General features: G+C 38.1%; 3 protein-coding genes across 3 annotated transcripts; all 3 read right to left on the bottom strand.

Moving 5' to 3' along the window:
- Window positions 1-395: 395 nt before the first annotated feature.
- Window positions 396-11,639, bottom strand: LOC111338004 (uncharacterized). Its single transcript, XM_088738171.1, has 19 exons — window positions 11,200-11,639; window positions 11,060-11,117; window positions 10,769-10,848; window positions 10,053-10,157; window positions 9,239-9,407; window positions 8,702-8,779; window positions 7,803-7,922; window positions 7,303-7,371; window positions 6,728-6,775; window positions 5,989-6,063; window positions 5,168-5,314; window positions 4,841-4,978; window positions 4,386-4,439; window positions 4,081-4,134; window positions 3,425-3,496; window positions 2,961-3,042; window positions 2,471-2,592; window positions 2,031-2,108; window positions 396-1,561 (listed from the first exon to the last, which is right to left on the bottom strand). Exons 1-19 carry the CDS (start codon window positions 11,259-11,261, stop codon window positions 1,304-1,306), a joined length of 1,869 nt encoding a protein of 622 aa, XP_088594297.1. The 5' UTR covers window positions 11,262-11,639; the 3' UTR covers window positions 396-1,303.
- Window positions 11,640-12,540: 901 nt separating this feature from the next.
- LOC148720656 (uncharacterized) lies at window positions 12,541-14,835 on the bottom strand. The gene has a single exon (XM_088738174.1). The coding sequence runs from the start codon at window positions 13,926-13,928 to the stop codon at window positions 12,930-12,932; it is 999 nt and encodes a 332-aa protein (XP_088594300.1). The 5' UTR covers window positions 13,929-14,835; the 3' UTR covers window positions 12,541-12,929.
- A 137-nt stretch (window positions 14,836-14,972) lies between these two features.
- On the bottom strand, window positions 14,973-24,037 carry LOC111338003 (guanine nucleotide exchange factor C9orf72 homolog). The gene is made up of 10 exons (XM_022944410.2): window positions 23,677-24,037; window positions 22,810-23,088; window positions 22,179-22,277; window positions 21,310-21,371; window positions 20,105-20,177; window positions 19,235-19,363; window positions 18,551-18,750; window positions 18,009-18,066; window positions 17,363-17,472; window positions 14,973-15,819 (listed from the first exon to the last, which is right to left on the bottom strand). The coding sequence occupies exons 1-10, from the start codon at window positions 23,890-23,892 to the stop codon at window positions 15,627-15,629; spliced, it is 1,419 nt and encodes a 472-aa protein (XP_022800145.2). The 5' UTR covers window positions 23,893-24,037; the 3' UTR covers window positions 14,973-15,626.
- Window positions 24,038-24,769: the final 732 nt, after the last annotated feature.

Raw genomic sequence — 24,769 nt, 5'->3', positions numbered from 1 at the left:
CCAAATTAAAACAGTTTCACATCTAGAACCTCTTTTCAAGCTTTGAGGATTAATCCGTTTCCAACAGCTTGTCCTTATTTTTAATGTTTTCTCCCTTTATTTTTATCATGGTTATTTGTTTTCATTTTGTTTTTTAATTTTTCTTGTGTCGTCTTCAGTGTTTTCCACTCCTATCCACATTCAGCCGACCCCATTTTCTGAAATTTCTTTCTTTGAATAATTCTTAACAGAATATTTTTTATGTATGTTTGTTCCTCTTTATACAAAGTTCATGTCAAATTTCAAGAGAAACTTCCGACCAAATTAAAAGAATTTCATATCTAATACTTGTTAAGCTCTAAGGATGAATCCGTTTCCAACAGCTAAAATGCTTTACAGCTTTCACACTACCAAAGTTGAACATTTCCAAGACTTTTATTCCATAGGTATGTACATAAGGCAGCCCCTTGCATTACTGCAGCACATTGGTAAACAACGATTTCCGAAGCCTGCTTCCAATGCTATGTTGACAACTGACACACTCGTGACTAATACTTCTTTAGAAAAACTGAATAAAGGAGGTACGTTTCTAAAAAAACTGGTGCTACGTCAGTGGAAGTAACAAGCTAATTTTGGTTTTATGAACGGAGTTGATAATGAAAATTGGCCACCGCAGGCAATCTCAAAGCTAACGTTTCGAGCATGAGCCCTTCTTCAGAGCGAATTGCAAAGGGCTAATGTTCGAATCGTCACCTTTAATTTTACATTATTAAATCAGTTCATAAAACCAAATTACTTTAGAAAAAACTAATGTCGAACGCACAACCCTGCTTTCTTTCAAACTTCGAAGTCTTTCATTTATTGTTTTTTTTTTTATTTGGCCATTGTTTTCATACTTCTTGTTGCGAAAACTTCACCGCAAAGGGACTGTTCCCTGCTGATAAAATCGTACCGATGGGGAAAAATACGAAAGATTAATGCGGTTACGGTTAGTTTGATCGAGTTCGGATGGTCAATGTAAATGCGAGCATAGAGTTATTCAGAGACCGAGAAAGCTTTCAATATCTAGCCATGATGATCCTCGGCATGTTGATATCAAAGAAAATAACCCGAAGCTAAGAAACCTCGTAAGGAGTAATTTCCGTTGTAGGGCGAAAGAGAGAAAAAAAAAACTGGCCTGTTAGGCCGCGTCTTTCGGACCTAACGTTAAATTCATTGTAGATGAAATCACGCATTCTTTCTGCGCGTGCGAAAAAAATCAATGATTCGCAGGGCCATTTTCCAAGAGTCCCTCTCACAAGACACTTGCCATCCATACGGGTGCTCATGTGGTAGGTAACGTACCACGTGGTTTAGGAAAATAAGCGGACATGAGCGGAGGCTCGGAGCCAGTCCTCTGAGCCTCATTTGCAGTAGGATGGAGATACTTAGCGTCGAGAAAGGGTTCTGTGTTGTGGGTCAAACCGGTCAGAGGGGTGACACCCCCAGATGGAGGCAGCACACCTGATGGTACATTGGGAGTCGACTGCCCCACTGGCTGAGGAAGAAGTCCATGACGAGGACCGGGCTTTCTGTAGGGGATCTACAAAAAAACAATAAGGTAAAAGTGATGCTAGATGATGAAAAAGCGATTTAGTTTTATCAACTGAGTTGATTAAGTATGTAAATTGGTCACCGCAAAGGGTTTAAACGCTGACGTTTTGAGCGTCAGCCCTTCGTCAGAATAACAATAATGATAATAATAATAATAATAATAATAATAATAATTGACGATAAAAACTTGCGACAAAACGTTGCTGGATAACTTTGTAAAATTTAAAAAACGATAAAAAGCTATAGAAAGCTAAAATCGACGACGTTTCGACGTTAACATAACGTCATTATCAAGTCAAGAATGTAATAATAAGAATAATAATAATAATAGTTTTTATTCAATCAAAGGATAAAAATACATATCCAAGCTACTATGAAAAAGTACTAAATGATACACGATAAAATACAATAATAGTATAAGACAGAATAATACTACACTAGATTATATTTAAACCTACCTGAGCTGGCTCCGAGAAACGAGGAATGTCTGTTCTATTTCCCGTTGAGGCGGTGGAGCTCACTGTTGTGCTCGTCACCTAAAAGCAATAATGACAATAATAATACTAATACTAATAATAATAATAATAATAATAATAATAATAATAATGATATCAATACTAATAACGATAGTCGTCATGATAATATTATTATAATCACTATCATAACAACGTTTATCGTAATGACCATAATAACGATATTAATAATTATCTTTACTGCGAGGATCGTGCACAAATACGTTTCTATAACCGCAGTTCAGATTATATGAATTTCATATATTCGTTGTGATTAATAATTGTGATGATAACAGTAATTATAATAAAACCATAACAATAAGGCTGAAGATAATGTTGCTGCTGCTGATTCAAAAGAAAGTGGCAAACAGAATGATTTGACCAACCTTGTTGTAGGGAATTAGAGGCGGTCCTCGCGTGGACACAGGTTTTGTGTGCATTTCAAAAGGCCCCAGCCGTTGTTGTGACATCATCTGGTCATTCATTTGCTTGTTCAGCCAGTTGATAACTACAATATTACACATCGCAAATGATCATTTTGACACACTACATGCATATATTTGCTTTGACGTATAAATAGTACCAGGTCCACAGGTTTGTGATGGATGGTTACCCTGTGGTTCGTGCTAACGATCCTACGCGAGTGGAGAGACAGCTATTGAAGAATTGTGGGGACGAGGAAAGACTGGGTCGAGACTCCTGTTTCTCGGCTCAGCCCTAGACCCTCTCTCTCCTCACCCCAAGCCAACTCCATAACAAGAACAAAAGATAAGGCATAGTTAAAGTCATCCACATGTTGACTTGAATCTCCACCAAAGAGTCCTTGTTTCTTTTCTTTAGTCGTCAAATTTTCACGATAGTTTCAGTTATTCTCACCGTTTTCATTTGTCTTTAGCAGCTGTTTACTTTCTTCAAGTTTAGCTGTGGTTGTCTCCAATGACTCACTCAACTTCTTCAACTAAATGTTTAGGAAAAAGAAAACATCTTTACTAATTACACTCTGAATTCTCGGGCAATAAACATTTGATGAAGGTAATTCAACTATAACAAAAAAAACAACAACAAAAAAATAAGCTATCAGTACACAGATCATTACCATTCACAACAATGCAACGGCTGATAAAGTTTAAGGGCAGTGTGAACTTTGCAGACCTCTCACAAAACTCCCCTGAGAGTTACTTACCAGACTTGTTCCCACCCTGTTCTCAGTATTCCCCGGTCTGCTACGAGACTGGGGACAAGGGAAAAATGGAGGCATGAGAGGGAGGGGGGAGGGGTTCACTTGGCCAAAAACTTATCTCCATTGATTAAAGCACAGGGCACTTAACTTTCAAGTTTACCTCTTCCTCTTTATTCCTCAAGGTTGTTTCCAAGCTGGATTTTTCCTGCCGATGTTTTTCAAGAGCTGTTTCCTAAATCAACAGGATCAAATTGTTAAAAAGCTTTGCAACATTAAGGCTGCCAGAGTTAAGTTATGGATTAGAAAATGGGGCTCCAACATTACTGACACTGTTACATGTACAGCTGCGACAGCTTACTTAGTGGAATTTTCAAATGCTCACAGAAGATGCGAACCCAGTGGTACTCAACCAGTGCTAATTTTCTGCCTTTAAAAGCACACACAACCCACAATTCCTCTATTCGCTCCGACGAAGGGCTAATGCTCGAAATGTCAGCTTTTGTAATCATTACGGTGGCTAATTTACCATTTCAACTTTGTTGATACATGTAATTTGTAGTGGAATGAAACAAACAACAAAGAATAAGATAACTGGATATGCAAAAGTATGAAATGTGATGAAATTATGAAATATGATGTGGAATGAGTTGAAATGGGGTAATATACACTGAATGATACAATGTAAAATGGCAAGAAATTAATGAAATGATAGAAAAATAAATGAAAAAATGAAATAAAAAACAGTCACACAGTCCTAACTTTGTTCCTTGAATCCTTCCATCCCAACTGAATTTTGTAATGACCTCAACAGGTTACCTTTTCTTCAAGAAGCTTTTCTTGTTTAGTCATCACCACACTCTTAAGCTTCATCTGACACAGAAAATGCAGAGAGTTCACATGCAAGTCAACTATTTTCCTTCTACAACATGGAGAATTGCATGCACTCAACAAAAAGCTCAATACCAATAAAGAGACATGCCACAAGTAAAAACCAGTCTGAAGAGTTTTCAATTATATCAGTCTTGTCTTGCAGATTTGGCTCTCTCTATGATTAAGAGCTCTGGCTATGTTATTTCAGCTAGCCGTTGAAACTAACCAAAGCATCAACATAAACTATGTACCTTGGACTTGTAGGTTCGTAGTTCTGACTGTAATCTTTGTATGATTTCATTTCCCTGAAAATAACAACACCACCATTTAGAAACAGGGTTTGGTCTGTGACTACCGGGAACGGTCCACAAATGATAGAAAAATTTTGCACAGTAGCTGGTATAGCCCATGGACAAAAGTCAATTTACTGTCAGTGGCTCACAGAATCTCTCCAACAAGGACTATAAATGGCACTGAAAAATAAAATTGTCAAGGAAAACTTGACCAAAGCCTATGTGGGTAGCTAGGGAAATCAGAAGGGTTCCTTGTTACATCTTTTTAAAGTTACTTTGCACAATGATTCATCCCTGCTGAGTGACCCCAGTGCAAACTATCTATAGCTGAAACAGTAATCATGGCATTTTAACAAGTAGTGTATTTTTATTTTAAAGAATCCAGAATTACCCATAACACAATAACAGTGTACCTTGATCACATCAGCAGTGACAGATTTCATATTAGCTTCCATTTTACTGATCTGTTCCTGTTTTTCCTCCATTAATTTCTCTTGTTTTTTACGCTGTTCATTAGAATTTTCCAACAGTTCATTGGTGCGTGCTATGACCTGGAATATAATGAAATAATTGTAAAGTATGATGATTGCAATTCTAAGGCCACTTACATTCCATCCCAGGATTTTAGGACAAAAAAAAAAAAAAGCTTGACAATTTTCTAATATTTGTATGATCATTAAGTCAAGTTTGTGGGCCTTTAAAATGGTGACCTAGGTACTGTACATTATACAGGTAAGTACCTGTTCCTTGTCCCTCAATTCCTGTTCCAAGACAGCCACTCTTGTCTGTAATTGACTGAGTGTTTTACTGTGTTCATGTCTCTCTGAATCTAGTGAACCATTTTCACGGCGAAGTTTGTGAAGTTCTTGTTTAGCAAATTTGCATTCCTGGAAGCAAACAAACAACAACACATGTACACACATACCATAAAAACCCCATTAATACTAAGCCTAAACCTGAGAGTGACCGCCTCCCGGTTAGCTCAATGGATAGAGTGCTGGACTGATGTGCGGGAGGTCGAGGGTTCAAGCCCCGGCCGGACCAACACTCAGGGTCTTAAAATAATTGAGAAGAATATGCTGCCTTTCTATAATGTCAAGAAATGGTTTAGATATTCTAGTCTTCTTGGATAGGGACGAATAAATGGAGGTCCAATCTCCTGCAGGGTTAGGGGTAGGAGACGTTAATTTCCCACGCACGAGAATACTGTGTGATGGATGTCCTTCCCTGGGGTGGGATGGGTGGGTTGCTGTCTTGCGTTTCATACATGAGCCTCTGGCTCGGGCAATATGGGTAACCATGCCCCACGTAAAGACATTAAACTTTGATTACTATTACTATTTCTCCCAACAATGTCACCTCTGAATCAAACATCAAAGAGTAAGAACAATATAGGAAATGATTGCTAACTAAAGAAGCACTTGATTGTCTGACAAATTCTCACAAAAAAATAATGTGTACAGAAAAGTAGGGAGAATATGTAAACTGATGTAACAATATCAATGGTTAATCCTTTAAGTAAAAAGTAAGACATTGTTGATTTATCAATGAGCTTCCTTACCTCATCCTGTGTTGCTAGTTTGGACTTAAGGTCTCTAATGCAAGAATCTGCTTGGTACTTTTTCTGATTCAGGTCCTATGAAAGATTTTTATAGATATTTTACATGTACATGTAGTACACCATCTCTGCAAGTTTTGTTCAGCAATTTCCCCTGAACCAAACATATTCTGGTTGCTTCATCTGAACTGCAGGGGCCTGTTATTTAAACAAACTTTAGCCATTTTTTAACAAAACATTCTAAGCCATCTTCAATTTAGCTGAACCTTTTATCTGAACATTCATTTTTAAGAACAGTGCCAAGGAGGGGGGGGAGGGGGGAGGGGGTAGAGGAACTGAAAGTTGATGGTGGAAGGACATTTATTTAATTAAATTAACCCTCTCATTGAGAAACCACGAGGTCCACTGCTTGTGTTGAACTGCAGTTTTGGTTAGACCTCACGTAAACAACTGGCCCTAAATGGTCTAAAGTACTGTTTAATTTTTGACATTTTGAATGAGTAAAATTAGTTGTTTTCTACCAAGATCTCATATTAAGTAATTCCCCTTACTGTCTGCCATACAATTCTTATTGGTGTTAATCTGGAGAATTTGGTATTGGATCAACTAACAATCCCCTAATTGATATTTTTTCTTATTCTCATCACTTGTCTGCTTAATATTGTATTGAAATTGTAAGGAGAAATTCTGTCATGGTCGAGTTAAATATACAAATCTTAAAACTCAGTTGGGAAGTACTTACTCTGTTGGAGTCTTCAACATCCTTGAGCCTGGCCTCTAATCTCATTATCTATAACATTGAAAAAAAAAAAAAAAAACAAACCATTTCACTGAATCAGAGTCAAAAGATGATTTTCAAGTTATTGCTAGAAGCACACCAAAAAAATAGAAATAAAAGCTCTCCCATGATGTGTCAAACATATGGTTATGTGACTGCCTTTCATTTACTTCATTGCATCTGATATATCCCCTTAATATTGTTGTAAAATAACGTGAACACAATTATCATAAGTCAGAAAAGTTACTGGTCACTTCACCAACATGCCAATTTGCTGACACCTTGCCACAAACTTACAAACACTAATTTTTTTACTTGCTTTGTTTGTTATAAAATACCAAAGACATCTATCAAAGTTGATCTAAGGTGTTGGTGTTTAAATGACTAATGATGTCAGCAAGTTTATGGTTGGTGAGATGACATTTCAGTAAAGCATGGGGTATCCTAAAAACTATAAAAAATTCCCTGTACTTGCATATGAAAAGGACAAAACAATCTTAATTGCTGGTGTACTACAATGTACAAGTGGATTTGCTCACGTTTGCTTGGTGATTCTGTTCCAGCTCTTTCTTTTTTCTCTCAAATGTTTGTTGTTTTTCTGTGACCATCTAAATTCAACAGAGACATGATAACAAAGTACTAGATGGGTGTTGAGTTCATTTCAAAAAGAACAAAATGCCATTTGGGGAGTAGGGATGGCGCAGTGGTGAGAGTACTCGCCTCCCACCACTGTGGCCTGGGTTCAATTCCCTGACCTTGTGTCATGTGTGGGTTGAGTTTGTTGTTGGGTCTCGTCCTTGCTCTGAGGGTTTTTCTGTGAGTCCTCCGGTTTTCCTCCCTCCACAAAAACTAACATTCCAAATTCCAATTCGATCTGGAAACAGTGGACAACAAGAGCCACCCAGTGGAATGTCCATTGCTAAATTATTATTATTTTATTATTAATTTGGGTTTTGTATCAACGTTAAACAATATCTTGCATTGAGAAAAAATAGCCAACACATACTGCAATAATTTGTCACTGAGAGAATTCTTCTACCTGTAGTGCTTTTTCCCTTTCTGCTGCCAGTTCCTGTGCGTGCTTGTTTTCCAACTGAGATGACTTGGCAGAGCAGTCTGACTGAACTGAGCTCAATTCTCTTGTTTTGATTGCTAGCACCTGCAACATTCATGTTCATTAAATTGGATCATGTGTGCTACATGGGTTAGTCTCTGTTAATGTATACCAGGTATCATTAGATTTATTTAATGAATCAACCTACATTGTAAAGTCAAACAAAAGCTGATCAGAAGAGTTAGTCATCCGTTTATAGTAAACCAATAGTTGGCCGATAATCTTGGTCAATGATCAGCCAAGGTCCAGCCAATGATTACCAAGGCTGTGCTCTAAGGAAAATTGAATGGAGCCCAGTGCTCTGAAAATGCAAAAATCCAGGGTGCCCAGCATATGCTTTGTATGAAAAAACTAAAATTCCTGAGTCGCCCAAGAACAAAAGTAAGGCGCCAGGGGCTACCAGGCACTGCTAGACCACAGCCTTGAGTATTGGAACATGGAGACACTGGCCAACTATCAGGATAACAGTTGAAAGACAAAGAAAAGAAAAATACAATAGGTTCGAAGTCTTCATTTGTGGCATGTACAGAACAAATGTTAAAAAACAATTTAATTACAGTATATGCGTATGAATATATAGTTTATATTAACTCTTTTACTCCCAGAAGTGATTAACATGTAACTTCTCCTTAAGATATCCATACATTATCCGACAAACAGGTAATAAGAATACTCATTAACTTATCAGGCAGAAGTTGCTATCTTGATTTAACACCATATTCTCATAACTAAATTACAGGGAAATGTATAGCAGCTAGAGGGGAGAATTAACAACTGAATATTAAGAGTTAAATGATTAATTAAAATTTCATGTATACATGTACCTCTTGACAGGTACTAAGCTTTTGTTGAAGATCAGCTTCTGTATTGGCAAGACGCCTTTCTAAAATTTGTTTCTCATCCTACAAAGGAAAAAAAATTACATGCTAATACACTTTAAGCAAAACAAATATTACAACATTTATATGCTCAAGAAATTATGAATAGTTTTCACAATTTTAATTTATTTACTATTTCAAAAGCCTCAGATTTTGGTGCCAGTTGGCCATCACTCCTGGAATTATCATCAGCACAAATGTTCTTCGATTATTTATCACCTATCTTACTTCTATACGACAACCACCTTGAAGGTAGAGGGAAGTGGCTGTGGTAGAGAGGAAGTTGTTACACAAAGAAGGCAGTGAAGTACACTACCTGTTCTTTTTTCAAGAAGAGCAATTTGTTGAGAAGAACTTCAGATGAATGCAGTCTCCAAAAATCATTTACCTAAAAACATTCTCCACAAAAAAAAATAACTTTCTCACCTTGCAAAAATATTTTAAATATTTGTACTAGGTAAGAATGTTATTTAGAAAGCTCACCTGCAGATTTTTAAGGCAGTTTGCTAGATATTTCTTGACTTCTGCATCAGATCCAGGAAGGAATTTCAGTGACAGGTGTGTCAAATGTTTGAATGGGTTGGTCTCTACCACATGAAGAATGGCTACACCTTGATCTAAACCACTCCCAACAACAAACTGTAGCAGAAATCTGAAAGCAAAACACAGTTATAAAATTAGATTGAAGACTGTGAAGCGACAATTATTCAGGAAAGCTCCATTTTCTGCCTTTAAAAGCACACACAACCCACAATTCCTCTATTCGCTCCGACGAAGGGCTAACGCTCCAAACGTCAGCTTTTGTAATCATTACGGTGGCCAATTTACCATTTTAACTTTGTTGACATATCCAAATTATTTCGTTACCCTCACCAACACAACCCCAAACAGTTTCTTTAGAAACTATCAGCCTTTACTCAGGAAAGTCGATATAAACCTTGTAACTCCCACAAGGGATCATCAATACAATATCAAGCAGACAAGAGATGAGAATAAAGGAAAATACTAATAAGGTGATGATCAGTTGATCCAATACCAAATTCTCTGAGCAAGCACCATACAAATTGTATGGTAGACAGGTAGGGAGAATTACTGATATGATCTCGGTGACTGAAAGGGTTTGGTCATTTACAATATATGATCATCAGAACAGAGGTTATATCAGTGTTGATTGAATGAATGCTGAAACATCTTTCTTTCTCGTGATTCAATCACCTAAAAATAGTGGCAAGGAACTATTCACTTTAAGAAATACTTTAAAAGGACAGGAATCAAACTTCAATGAAGTTCAACTTACTTTGGACTGTCACGTTGTTCCTCTTCCCGACAAAGCTCCAACAGATCAATAAACTTTTGAGGAAAGGCACAAAAATCAACCAGCAAACCTTGTTGACTTTTTAACCTGCATGGAGGTGAAATGAAATTATAATACCACTACCTGATGCCTATTTACACCTCATCAGATAAAACCGGCAGCTAATTAGTGAGCATATAAAAGGGCCTCTTTTTGCAATGATCAGATCACCCCTGGTGAAGGCCCTTGACAGAAGTGTCAAAATGTTGGGTCTATGAATTGTAATTTTGGTTACATTCATTAAATCTTTAAACCAGAGTAGCATCAAACCATGTCTGATTGTCCACCAGGTTGCTGTGTGAACTTTAATATATCAAACATTTTGCTTTGTTAACGTAGGAAACAAATATATTCCATGTTACCCTGGGTCTGTACAGAACACGTCACAATCTGGTAAGATTACTAGTGATACTTTATTTGCTACTTCATTGTTCTTGTCACATTTCACGTCACCTATGATCTATTGCTGAACAGATGCACGGCAAAATGGAATCTATTTTTTAAGCTGTACAACACGTAGTGCATACAGATGTATGACATATCTCCTCGCTATAATAAAATCAAATTCATTACCAATCTAAATGAAATGCATTCCCAAATGTTTTCAAACTCAAGAACTAAAATGCGATGCGAGAACACAAGATGCATGAAAAGCTTACGTGTGGAAATCACTCTCTCCTAAAACGAGATTGTAGAGAAAGCACAAATCCTCTTCATCCGTAATCCGGACAACAAGTTCCTGAAAAGGAAAGAAAGCAACTTTGCATGTATACATGTATGCAAAGATCAGGAGGCCCTACAAATGAAATAGTTGAAATCGCTTCAATGTTTTTAACGCAGAAGAAGTGTAAGTGATTCCTTGTAAAGTTTACGCTGATAGACGGTCTTCTGACAGCTTTTTAACATTGATTATACTTACGATTGTAAACAAATGTTCAAACTGGACTTACTTTGTTCGTTGGGGAAGAAACTGAGCGAAAGGATACATTGATGCGTACGACAGATTTTCTGCAAGAAATATCGCAGCCAATAGAAGTCAGTTCGTTTCATTAAAGTAAAAGCTCTGACAATTATTTATTGACAATCGTACCTGTTTTCTCGGCTTGTAGATTTCACGTGAACAGATACAACTTTGTTGAAACATTCCTCCATCTTGAAAATAAAATTCGCGCCTGTTCCCAGACCCCAGTGGGTTTCCAAACATACTTAGACTCATGGGTAATAACCTTGTACGTCACGAAAAGCGTGACAGAGGATGCACGAGAGCCCCGTCCCCGAATATATACCCCAGCACAGAGTATGACATAAAAAGCGATACTCCCCGAAGCGTAAATCGTGAATTTATGTACCGGCATAAGGCGTGACTCGCCTTCTGAAATATACATGACCCCTACATTTTTTTTATCTTTTCGTGAAAACCTTTAGATGTCCTCGAGACCTCGCACACGAGAAAAGAGATTTGAACTTTTCTCTTTTATATACAAGACCCCTCCCCCACACTCTAAAGTGACTTTTTGTTCCATGCACCGTCAAAGTGTTTGGAGGAGAGTAAGTGCTGTGGCCTGGGTGCGAAAGCTGTTGCTAAAACCGTACAACCCTGTTGGGCGCTTATAGCCAGAAATAATCGAAATATCGCGGTCTATGCATTCCTTTTCAGAATATCTTGTATCAGTTGTGGTTCGAACGGCTGTCAGTTGTGAGATCTGAATAGGGAAAGACATGATTTCGATTTAGAATAAATAAGCGCGAGTAAATGTTTTCAAAGACTAACAAAATTGCATGAGCTCGTAGGGCGAGTGCAATTTGTGGTCTTTGAAAAATTTTACAAGTGCTTATCTATTCCAAATTGCACGAGAAAAATCATGTGATTATGTTTTAATGATATACATGAAAAAATACGAGTTAGGTCATCAAATTATGCAGAAGAAAAGCGCGCACATCACATGACAAAATAATTTATCAAACCCTGCGTTCGGTCAAAACAACCACGTACGATCAAAAGAATACCTTATCTCAAGCGAGGCCCGGGAGGGCTAATTTAAATTTAAACAAAAGAATATTAATCCGGCAGCCATTTATAAAAATGGTCTATAAGATAAAATGAAATTTTCACATCTTTAAGGCGTAAAAAAGTCCAAAGTCCGGCCAAACAGTTCAAGGAATTGTTCAGTGAATTTGGTATTTCTGTGAGTTTGTTTGATTATTGACTAATCAGAATGTCTGGCTTGTTACTTTCTTTGCACTGAATTAACCCTCTTCTGCACTGAATTACCTGAAAACTGCATTTATCTTCACCAATCAGAACTGGGTAATGTTTTCATATATATAATTAATTCAGACTCAAACACTTATTTTTTGCACTAAAGTGCGTCTTTTCTCATATCACTGTTAATGGAACATAAAAACAAAACTTCTAACCATATTTCTGGGCTTTTTGTTTTGTTTTGTTGGTTTGATTTTTTAATTTTAATTTCTTGTTTATTTTTGTTTTGTTTTGCTTTGTTTCGTTTTGCTTTACTTTGCCTTTTTTTTTCTATAAAAACAAGTTTTTTGTCTTGCATTCAAAGTAAGATGTAAATTAAATGCGACTGAATCAATACAATATTCGTAAGAACCAAAATCCCGTAATAAGATGAATAAGTTATGCCATTTCAAAATTAGAATAAAGAGCAGTTAGTTGCCAAAATCCTGTATTAAGCGTTTACCGTTCGCTATGGGTGACCGCCCCTCCCTCCCCTACTCACGTAGTACCACAATTTCATTAAAAGACTTACACCCTTTATTTATCAGTTTTTTCAAGATTAACCCAAATATTAATGATTAGTCGTTATTCGTAGTTCCTCTCTCAGAGTCGCGCGCGTTTCCACCTCTGCAGACTAATTTCTTCAAAACCATCCTAGCTCCGTTACGAATTTCCCTTATTCTCCAGTAATACAGCCAAGGGTTGAGTACAGATGATACAAAAAGTAACATCACTGATATTTTAAAAGTCGCCCTTAAAACCAGAGAGTCTTCAAATGACATCATTAAAATTATACTGACAGCAAATGGAAAGTAACAGAAATAAAACAGTAGTAGGTTGTAAAAAATAGTGAACACGGATTTCTTGTACTTCGCCAAGTTGACACACGACAACCGCGGGGCATTCTGAGATGAAAAACTTGCCTGAATTTGTCGTTTGTGGCGACGAATTTTGAACAAGACTTGAATATATGTGATGGTAGTCGTTGTAAAGCAAAATGAGAACTGGCATAGCACGAGTGTATTTATAGCATTGCAGAAGGATCCTGGTGTTAATAATTCCAGCGAACGAAACACTACCAGCAGTATTGACTGAGAAAGAAGAGCAATGAAGAGTTTACAAACGCGACTCAGATTTACCCAGCGCCTTTGAGTCACATGCATCCACCTTTCCACAGCCATTAATGTGACAGTGAGTATAGTAGTAGCTACTAAAAACGTCCCGAAGCCGCCAACTATCAAATGAACATAGAACCAAACTGCACTCCTCTCTGACAAAAACATTGCCTCCTGTTTCAGCCTTTTCAGTGCAACAGCTAGCTCTTTTGCTGCATAACACGGTTGAAAAATTAACCCACATAGAAAGTACTCGAAGGATAACATACCGAGAAGAAAACATGACGGGCTTCTCATGGACTGATTTCTCCACATAGCCAGACAAACTAGAACATTACCTAACACTGAGAGAGGCGAAGTTGCTGCCACAATCACAGCTGAGCAGACAGATATGACGTGGTAAAGATCAGTTGCGTTCGCAACTGGCAAATTGCTTGTTTCACATTTAGATGCAGGGCCCATGATGTTCGACAAAAATTTCGTTTAAAATATTCGCTTGCAGCGTGGGATCTGCAGGCCAATGCAAGACAGCAATGGAATCGTGTTTCATTCGATTCCACAAGTTTTCTAGCGACTCAAGCTAGCTATTTCGAAGTTAAAAAGACGATGTTATGCTATTCCCCATTCGAATGTTGGATTTCGCAGACATCGGTAAATTACCTCATGATCAGAAAAATAGACTGAACCTCACCTATTTCTGTGGATTCAAGTTTTTTTTTTTTTTTTTTAATTACTCGCGGATCACCTGTCTTTCTATTTAGTGACTCAAAAAAAGAAACAAATGATCGATGAAATTGATCTTATTTATTGACTCCATTGACAATTTCCGCCGAGTTCTGTTGGTAATGCAAAGTGTATCTTGGATGCACTTAAATATCAATGAAAAATACTTGGAAACAAAAGCTAAATTAAAATGAAAACTGATCACAAGTGTTCTTGTTAAAAAGGAGTAAAAGATAATAGCCTTCTCTTAGTTGCTTGGAACACTTTCCATAATGTGGAAAAATCAACGATACAGGACAAAATAATGTAATGCGAAAGCCGAACTTTGAAATTTTTCAATTTCACCTTAGCCTTGCCATAAACAAGATTTTCATTTCCTCTGAAATCCAGAGTCTAATCCGAAACTGAATTATTCATGCACAGTACTCTAAGTCATCATTTTTAATTTTCTCCATTCTCCGAGTGGTAAGGGTAATAATGCGGGTTGCCTGAAAGGCCAATAGTAAATAGAATGTAAATAAAAATGCAAAATTTTATTGCCTGTCAAACTGGTTAACCGAACTCTGAAAATGAAATAATTTTAATGATGTAAAAAAAGTAAATAAGAGTTATGGTTTGAAAAATTTCCTGTTTGAAATTCGACATTTCAAAAAGAGATATGGATAAAGGTTTATCTTTTATTATTGTATGTATAAACAGAATAGGACAAAAATTCCATAGACTGGCTAGTTATTAGTGATTTCTGACCAACCATACAAAACAAGTTATTGAAACTAAAGCATATAGGAAAATAATTTTTCTTTATTTTGGATATTCTTAAAACAGTGCACTTTTGAAAGCTTTATTTACAACTGAGAACAAAATTTATACTCAAAACTACAATAAACCAAGGCCTTAAAAATTCAGGCCTTTGACGAAATTCGAGAGCGCGTTCCACTTATTAACCGTGGTTTAGTTAGGAAGTCACCAATTCATGTCTTCTGAAGGCTTTAATTTTTGCAAGCTTTAATTAAGTTTTTCCATTGCCTAGATTGGAATCAATATATAAGGATCATCTCCAATCGACTGCCATGGCATATCAAATTTGAACTCACTTTCAAAATATCCTTTGATTTAATTTTCTTGTACACTCTTCTTCAAACGATTTCTTGCAATTTCTCAGATTTTAATCAACGTTTTCGACACTTATCTAAACAGCCAAATGCTATCCTTAAGAACGGAGGCGTTTATTGGTTGGTTATCAAACATACGACAGTCTCAGACGATCCACATCACAACGTATTAAAAAAAGCGATCAGGGATGTCTGCATGTCCAAAAACATTTAGAAACTAACTGAAGCCAACAGCGACTAGAGCCTGATGAGAACGAGGCTGGACAGATCAATTGCCATTGGTCACAGTTGCTTCTTTCCGGTTTCCTCTCTTTTCTCGTGGTCTTCAAAACGACTCGAAAAGGGCCTGGACACGGTCCGCGTTTTGCCTGGGATCGCCTTTTAAAAACGTGTAAATCCCCGGATGTAATTTCTCTGCCCGTGTCAAGACAATGGAGTAATCAGCTTCAGTTGCCAGCTGTAAGTCCTGACGTAACTGCCGCTTAGCTGCGTCATTAAGTGGCATCGTACCAAATGACCTGAAGCATGATTTAGACAGGTTAAAGGTATTTGCCAGGCTTCGATGGGGGCTGAACAACTTCAAATAATAGATGTGCGCCACTAATATCTGAGCTGAATAGCCTGTTCAACGCGTTCAGTTGGTAAAACGGAGCAAAGTGGTAAACGCCGCAATCCACAGTGGCAGAGCGAAAACAAGAGAGGTTTGGGTCGAGTCGCGTGACAAAAACCCGACCCAGACCTCCGTCCTTCTATTTTCACACCCGATTCGCCTTTAATCTACCGCTTATAAGCGAATCTAATTATTCTCAAATTACCGCATACATGCTGATAAAGTAGGACCTATTTACCTACCGAGATTAGATTACCGAGAACAAAACAAAGGCCAAAACAAAACAAAACAAAGGAAAACAATATAAAGGAAATGATTTCAGAATGTTTTTCTGTTCTTCAGTAATTTTCACGCGTGGAATTTTATCCATGATCTCTTTTTACCAGATGTAAAAGCGATGAATTTTCCTCTTTCGCTTGAACCTTGCGACATGTCAAGTGCGACTGCGATACCGAAGACATTCTGAAATCATTTCCTTTGTTTTGTTTTCCTTTGTTTTGTTTTGTTTTGGCCTTTGTTTTGTTCTCGGTAATCTAATCTCGGTAGGTAAATAGGTCCTACTTTATCAGCATGTATGCGGTAATTTGAGAATAATTAGATTCGCTTATAAGCGGTAGATTAAAGGCGAATCGGCTGATTTTCACTAACGCAGTTCATCATCGCGCTTCGCTTTACTAACTGAAAGCTGGGAATAGGCTAGAGCTAAAAAGCCACATGCTATGTGCGAGGAAGGAATCTGTTCAAATTCAATTCCATAAAAAATCGTTGTAGAGTTTGAAGAGGTAGGTAGGAAGACCTTAACCCATTTGTACTATTAAGTAAATGATAAAAGTTACGCGGAGATTAAAAGGTAATTTCAAATGAAAACTTGGGAGTGGAAGAATTTACTAGTATAGGAATTCCAACATAGTTCTAACCACCTGAAACCTGTTTGGGGGCCGTGGGAGCTTTCCGAACAAAAGTTCAAGGAGAATTTTTGACCCCCGGCAAAAGAAACCCTCGGTTCAGGCTTTTTCGTGGGGGAGGGGTTTATGATATGATTGAACGGGAGGGGTGGGTTATCTTTAATGCATAACACATCAGAAATTTTAATGGCTGATCAGTTGTATCAGTAATAATCACCTCGCTATCGTTCCTAAGAAATTGCGATACTCATTATCGATAACTTACGGTAGAAGTGGTTTTATGATCAAAAGCTCGGATCTTTGTAAAGGCGTTGGAGTTATCGCATCTAAAGCATTTACAAAATTGATCGATAACAGTTTTTGAGCAATTACGCATCTACCCCTTCCCCCACGCCATACAACAACAGTCAACTGATATCAAGTAAGGGCTAATGGTGGATTAACGGAGAGTGGGTGCCGACTCGGATGCTGACATTAAATGACAATTTTTCGTCAGTTCAGTTCGGTGAGGTAGTGAAGTTATTGGATTAAAGGGGCCATACATACGATTGTGTTTCCAGGTATTTGATGAGAGCGAGACCTTTTCGGTCGAGAAGTCGTAAAAAGTTGTCAATGAATCCTTCACGAACACCACAAACATAGGGAAGAATTTGGATCTGGAAAGAAGGAGAACACACGATAATTGAAATGTGAATCGTGCAACGTGTGCACAAAATACGCAAACAGTAATAGTTGATGGCAGTATCCCCTCCCAAACCCAACAGTAACCATCCATGCCCAAATATTGTGTTGGGAAGTAGATGGGGGAATATGTTGAAGACTTTTGTCCAAAAGTGGATCGCAGTAATATCGAGGGGTGACACAACTTGGGTAAAAGACTTAACTCTGTCTATGAACTCCAGAAATTTGAATAAAATCTTTTGTACTGGATGAGCTGAGTGGAATTCTACCGAAGACGACTTATAAGTTCACCAACAGGGCTTGACACCAACTTTTCAACTTACTAGCCAAGTGGCAAGATGTTACGAGAATTTTAGTTTGTTTACTAGGCAAACTGGCTAGTGGAAATCGAAAACCACTCGCCAAAACTGTATTTCTACTGGTCTGTGGCTACTTGGCTACCGTTAGTGTCGCGCTCTCACCTACCAAGTATAACACAAGAACACTTGTTCTCGATGAACAGAATACTTACGTCATGCAGGAATGTTTGTACCAAGAGACCGATTTCTTCCGAGTTATGGAGCAAACCCCTGCAACAAAGAGAAAACAAAGGAATGTACTCCTACCACACCCAAAAATAATATTGCAATAAACAAAAGAATTAAACAAAAATTCTAATAATTTTCATCCAGGGCTTGGCAGTTGGGTTTGGAAAGGGGAGGGACGGTTGGGGTCCGGGAATACATACAAGCACTGCAGGGGGGTTGTGTCTGAAAATACATTCGAGCGCTGCAGGGGGTGGGAGGGGGGAGTTGGGGTCCAAAAATGCATTCGAGCGCTGCGAGGGGGAAGGGGTCGGGGTCCAAAAACGCATTCGAGCGCTGAAGGGGGGAGGGGGTTGGGGTCCGAAAATCCATTAAAGTGCTTCAGGGCGCCTGTTCCTCTGTCTGACCCAATCACAGAGCGAAGTTTAGCAAAACCAAAACAATCATAGATTATTTTTGGCGCTCAATCGAAAACATCTCTACAGACATTTCTAAGGCCACTTTCAGTACTTTCTACTATGGAACTTACAATTCCGGGAAAACAGGTGCATCCTCTGCTTCTTCGGACAAAAGTGCTAACTCAATGTTAATAAACTCTCGGCGGATGATGATGTGCTCGTTAAAGGGGCACGTCTGTTTGACTTCCATCGTATCCATGTCAACCAGAGTACTGGGCAGGCTACTGGTGATAATGCCTTTCACTGGAAGACCAAACAGCTCTTTGGAACTCTGAGGCACGAAAAGAAAAATTTTGAATGCATTTAATACATACAAAAATCGAGGGTTGTAACTGAAAAAATGACCTGCTGGTTGAGAAAGCCAACCAGCCGACTGCGTCCAGTCGTTTGCAACATCTTGTCCGCGGGTTTACCAAGCTTTGAGTTTACAAAATGGCGATGCGAAATAGAGAGAGACATTATAGACCAGTTAAGATCAGTGAATTCAAAGCAATACTTCATTTCATCTTTAATAATTCTGCGGCTTAGATGTACTTGGGTATTTATTTTCGCCTTTTTGTTTTCAAACGGCAAGGTATATTTTTTTCACTTAAACCGTACAAAAATCAAGACTCATCTTCTTTCGAGCGATTACCAGCCAAAATCCAGCCGGCGGTTGCCTTTTTCTTCGCCGGTAAATTTCGCTCGTTGCCGGCGCTCAGCAACAACCCTGCAATCGCAATGGCGTGTCCTTTAAGTGCAATAAGCACACGTACCTTTAACAAGCCCTGCACGTATAAATCGGAGTCATAAAAGTCACTGCTGTCATTAGAAAATGTATCTACTGCATACCGCGACCGCTTGCGCTCCTCTGGAGAAAGCATCAATGCCAAAGTATTAACCATCTGCAATGAAGAAATCATCAGGGTAATCAAACAGGAAGTTTTGCTTGCCCAAAAAGGAAAAAGGATGGGACCTCTTAGTTTGATCCGTTAGCATTAGTTTCAATTTACTGATCACCGAGAGCGGAGGAAAACATGTGCATGTACACTGTGTTCTCGATACCAGAACAGTTGAAAAGGCAGGAAGAAGTCGTCAAAGAAAGTAATTTGCTTTGAGCTCAAAACATAACAAAACCAAGATGGCCGCTAAAGGAAAAATGGAGTACCGAAGCCCGCTGTCCTCAGCAGTTAAACCACAAAAGGGCGGGAAAACGAGTGGTATTTGAATAAATCATTCTTTAACACACTTTATTAGATGGCTGTGTCCCACAAGGACTGGGAACTACCATCAATTCACGAATTTGATTGGCTGAAATCAATATTGAAAGCGGTCTAGATTTTCCCATCTAGACCGGTATCTAGACCGGTCTAGAAAAAAAAGGTAATACATGTACAAAGAAAATAAAAAATTGGCATATAAGACAAAGCATAGTTAAACAACTTATTAGCCAAGTTAGGTTGGTCTGTATGGGAGAATCTTGAACTCGGTCAAGATTCTCCCATACAGAGCTCCCGCTCGATTAATAAGAACTAAGTACTGTGGTTCATCATGAAAGGACCTACAAAAAACTAATATCCACTTCATGTGCTATTGAAAAATTGCAATATTAAAAACTTGTACAAAGTAACAAATCCGTAGCTTACCGAGTTGACTTTATCCAAGGCTTTCCCTACTACTAGAGTACTTCCAAATGTTTGCAAGTGAGACGTGATGACTCTGCCAAAACAAAACAGACAAGTGCAGTTAAGAAAAGCATTCAATAACACTTACATTATTTCCCGTACTTCGGAGCAAAGAAAAATTTTAAAAAACCCCTCTACCTCTTAAATGTATGCAAGACCGTATACCCCAACTTCAGCCCCGAATGCACGATTCCCCTGAAACAACTCGACATGCATGTATGCTTGTGGCAAATTTTGATAGCTCATTCATGATTTAAGACGTTCGCGATCGTTTATTCAACGGGCCATGTTTGATTTGAAGTAAGAGTTAACGGTGGGGGAGGAGGGAGGGGAAATGTAAAAAAAGTGATATTCATTGCCCCACCCCCTCCCCTCTGCTTCTTTTCAACCGTCACTTAGCACAAATTTCTTTCTCTCCCCAGCCTTCAGCAGTGTAAAAATCACAGATGGCAGCTATAATTTTCACCAAGCACTTGTCCACCGAAATTGCACCTGCACTGCAGGTTATGATTTATGTTTCAATAAGAGTTCTCTGATCAGTGGAAAAAGAGAATCAAAAGTTCCCCAAATGTTGAAAATTCACAATGGTTAACCAATTTACAATATTTCAATTTGATAGGATACAAAGAAACAGCAAAAGCCTGAGCAAAGATGTGGGAAGTAGGGGGGAGACCCTATAGATAAACAATAGCCTCCATTTGGCGTGAAAATATGCAAAGATATCATACTGTTTTTATCCTTCAAATATTTTTCAATGCAAGGGAAAAATGTTTACAAACAGGTTACTATTTAAAGCAAGGGATGTTCACTTTTCAATGTTTTCTGTTAAGATTTTATGAACAAAAAAAACTTGTTCCTCCTTCAGTTAAAAACAAACAATGTTCCTCATTTGGAATTAAGTTTTTTAAAAGTGCAGAGTTTTCCATTAGAGGAGATACGGTTTGAAAAATAGCCTGGAATATCACTTCGGGTATACCCTCCAATATCCCCCTGTTTTCATTGGGGGATATATGGTCATGTGATGTGTTTTAATTATTGACCAATTGCACCCCAGCAAAAATATTTTTTTGGATTATATACACTGTGTAGAATACTAGCTAAAAAAAGTGATTGACTATAAGAAGACAACAGACAAACAAAACAAAAGTAGTGATTATGTTCAGCACCTTCTGAGGAAGTGATCATCTAGACTGTTTGCTTGTCCTGGGCCAAAGGAAGTCTCACTCAACTAAATCATAGAGTAAAATTAGAAATATAAAATAATTTCAAGAGCAAAATTCCTCACATAAATGGTATTATGATAATCAAGAGATAGTTTTAGACAATTGCTTGGCAGATGTTTTAAAACAAAACATCATAGAAGTTTCTGGGTCTGTTTTGATCTCAAATATCCTTGACAGAACTACTAAATTAGCAATAGTGGCTCAAGAAGCAAAGAATTTGTCCAGTTTTCCTAACATGCGATAAATTACATACTTACTGAACAAGTGGGAGGGCCTAAGAGGAAAATAAATGGCTTGAGGTCGTGATATGCAGGCTGCGTGTGACTTAAAGGCCATGTAGGTAAGAACTGGAAGGCTTTTTCCAGACCAGTTTATGTCAACCTCTTTGGCTCTATGGTTACACACTGACATTAGCTTTCATAATGGTCTTCTATGGGACTGTGCATGTAAGGGCCATATAACAAGGAAGAAATGATATTACTCTCTATATGTGGCTTCTATACAGCTGTAGTTGCTTGCATGTGATCAAAGTGGTGTCAGGGCTTGACACTAACAGTAGCCACTAGCCATCAACTAGTAGAAATTCAGTTTTGGCTAGTGGTTTTTTATTTCCACTAGCCACTTTGACTAGTAAACCAACTGAAATTGTCTTAACATCTAAGATGTCACTACATCACTAGCCACTTGGCTAGTAAGTTGAAAAGTGAGTGTCGAGCCATGAGTGTCACCTCATTTAGCCATGGTTTTAGGTCTTCTTCAAACTGATGATCATTCCATAATCTTTACTTTTAATCTATAGACTGAAAACTCACTGGAATGGAATCAGGGATGCCGGCTGTTTTCAGACTTGTGATGGTCTGGATAAAGCGAGGTAGATACTTGCTGAATGCAGACAGGGAAGATGCCAAGTCCTGTTTAATACAGGGAAGAATTAATTAAATGAGAAGTAATATGACTCTGAGACATACACCGGTATGCCTTTGATGAAATTTAACTTCACTAAAGGGACTTATGAACATTTAAGCAGGGGTTGAAGCTGAGAGGGTACAGGATGTTGTAGGCTGCGGCCTGAAATTTTAAGTAGGCAGCTCAAAGATAACATTCAAATCCAACAGCTTTCTGTCCGAATATAACCTCAGAAGTACACAATGTGGTTTAGCAGGCAATCACCAACCAAAAATTCAGTTAGATATCGCCACTTTTTTCATCCAGTGATTTTGTGGACAGCTGAAGCTTAGTGACAACCTGATTTGGCATGAATTAGTTCCAAAGTATGGCACAACAGTTACATGTAATTAAAAAAAAATTAAGCATAATGCAAGGCTTACAATTTGTTTTTTTCATGCTTTTCAGACAAGTTTTTAATTCTACTGCATCACCCGTGACAAGCAAATTTAAAACTTAACGGACACTGAAAATGTGACATCAGTAAAGTAACATTACCTTGGCTTGTAAGACTCTCAACTTTGCGATAAGAATCTTTACTCGCTCCTCCACCAACTCCAATAGTGGCAAGTAATTTTTAAATTCTGAGAATGGAATGATGAGCGAAAGACCAGAGAGGTTGGTGCCTGACTTGTCACAGCCTGAGAAAATAAATGAATGGCACACAATGCCGTGGTCCTTCAGCACAAATAGTTTTGTGTCCACCACATTCTCAGGAGCATCCCGCAAGAGTTCTCCATGGAGAGTTCGGCCAACCACATACTTGACACTATTTTCCTGTCCAAAAAAAGGCACCTTGTTAAAATACAAGCTCTTTGAACCCATGCCAATCAACCAACACCATTTACAACACTTACTCTAGCTTTAAACCTTCAGTTAGTGGATATTGTTGAATTTAACAAAAATGTATCACATCTTAACCCTTTGGCTCACAGGAGTGACCAATAAAAAAATTCTCCTTTCAACATCCACATAATTTCAAGCAGACAAGTGAGGAGAATTAAGAAAAAAATCAATCAGGGGATTATTGCTTGATCCAATGCTAAATTCTCAGAACTAACATCACAAGAGATGTTTAGAGGACAGTTAAGAGAAATACTAATGAGATCTTGGGATCCAGGATTGATACAATTTGTCGGCAAACAAATACGAAGAGGCATTCGAACTGATCGACTTGAGGGTGAAATCGTACTCTTAACACAAATTTTTCTGAAAAGTTGCTTGAGGAAAAGGCTCAGCAGCCAGATAGAAGAATTACCATGCAGATCAAGGAGGGTCTACACATAAACACTTGCGTCTTTTGCTCAAACTTTTGGCCAAGACGATAATTTGTAATTGCATCGACTCATCAATGTCTAATTTTACCTGGGACTCCGTGTCTCCATTTCCTCTCCACACATGTTGCAGTCTCGGCCCCAACAAATTATCCCAACAGGACAATACTAGAGCAACAAATGGTCCGCTCTCTTCAAGTATGGACATATGACTTGGGGAGAGATTCGAAAAATGGAAGACGTCATCGCCAGGGGTAGTATAAAAACTGGAACTGTCGTCGTCCTTCAAATTTGACATACCTGCCATATTTTACAGAGCTATCAAGCTCCAGTAGACCTCGGTAGAATTTTCGATCACCTTTTCAACATACTAGGACTGGTAAAATACTTTCGCATAAGTTCCGTCACTTCGGCCATTTTGAAATCAGTTGGTTCCCAGTTTCCACTCGCACCTGATTTGCGTGACCCCGAAAAGCGCTTCAGCAGAGTCACGATTAAGAAATCCGAGCTCGATGTTGTCTTCGTGACCAAGGCCCCATAAAGGGCATGGGGCTATCACAAGAATGAGGCTAGTTTTTTTTCACGTCTGCAAGGTAAGCATGTAAACCGAATAAAAGATGTGAAGCTGTTATTTCCTTTTTACCTAGATATGCAAATTTTTGCTCTAATCGAGACTGTAAAGAACGCAATAATTTGGATATATCAACAAAGTTGAAATGGTAAATTGGCCACCGTAACGATCTACATCTACATTTATTAGTCTTGCAAAGGGGGACCATCACGCAAGTTATAAAATAACAATAATAATTAACAAAATGAGATAAAAAAAATGTAAAATTAAATGATATATATATATATACATATGTTAAAAGTTAAATTTCCCTAATTGCATCTTTAAAATTAATTAGTTTATCAATTCCAGAAACACTATTTGGTAAGGAGTTCCAGTCTTTGATTGTTCTACAATAAAATGAATTCTTATACGTTTCGGTGTTCGGTTTTATTTCTATGTATTTATCCTTATGATATGATTTTAATTGACGGTTTTTCTTCTTGATGTACTTTGGGAGTTCCATCTGGACTTCGCCATGGAGAATCTTGTAGAACATGGTTAAACGATTACAAAAGCTGACGTTTCGAGCGTTAGCCCTTCGTCAGAGCGAATAGAGGAATTGTGGGTTGTG

The sequence above is a fragment of the Stylophora pistillata genome, chromosome 11, assembly GCF_964205215.1.
Source record: "Stylophora pistillata chromosome 11, jaStyPist1.2, whole genome shotgun sequence".
In the NCBI taxonomy this organism is placed as follows: domain Eukaryota; kingdom Metazoa; phylum Cnidaria; class Anthozoa; order Scleractinia; family Pocilloporidae; genus Stylophora; species Stylophora pistillata.
Note: the sequence above shows the minus strand (reverse complement) of the source record. Positions and strands in the feature narration are given on the sequence as shown.

Coding starts and splice junctions, on each gene's coding strand:
- LOC111338004 (XM_088738171.1), bottom strand. CDS start 11,261: ATGGAGGAATGTTTCAACAAAGTTGTATCTGTTCACGTGAAATCTACA. Junction 7,372..7,802: donor AAAGGGAAAAAGCACTACAG/GTAGAAGAATTC, acceptor TGTTGAATTTAG/ATGGTCACAGAAAAACAACA. Junction 2,593..2,960: donor GCTAAAGACAAATGAAAACG/GTGAGAATAACT, acceptor GTAATATTGTAG/TTATCAACTGGCTGAACAAG.
- LOC148720656 (XM_088738174.1), bottom strand. CDS start 13,928: ATGGGCCCTGCATCTAAATGTGAAACAAGCAATTTGCCAGTTGCGAAC.
- LOC111338003 (XM_022944410.2), bottom strand. CDS start 23,892: ATGGCAGGTATGTCAAATTTGAAGGACGACGACAGTTCCAGTTTTTAT. Junction 22,278..22,809: donor TGAGAGTCTTACAAGCCAAG/GTAATGTTACTT, acceptor TGTATTAAACAG/GACTTGGCATCTTCCCTGTC. Junction 19,364..20,104: donor CCTTGGATAAAGTCAACTCG/GTAAGCTACGGA, acceptor TCTTCATTGCAG/ATGGTTAATACTTTGGCATT.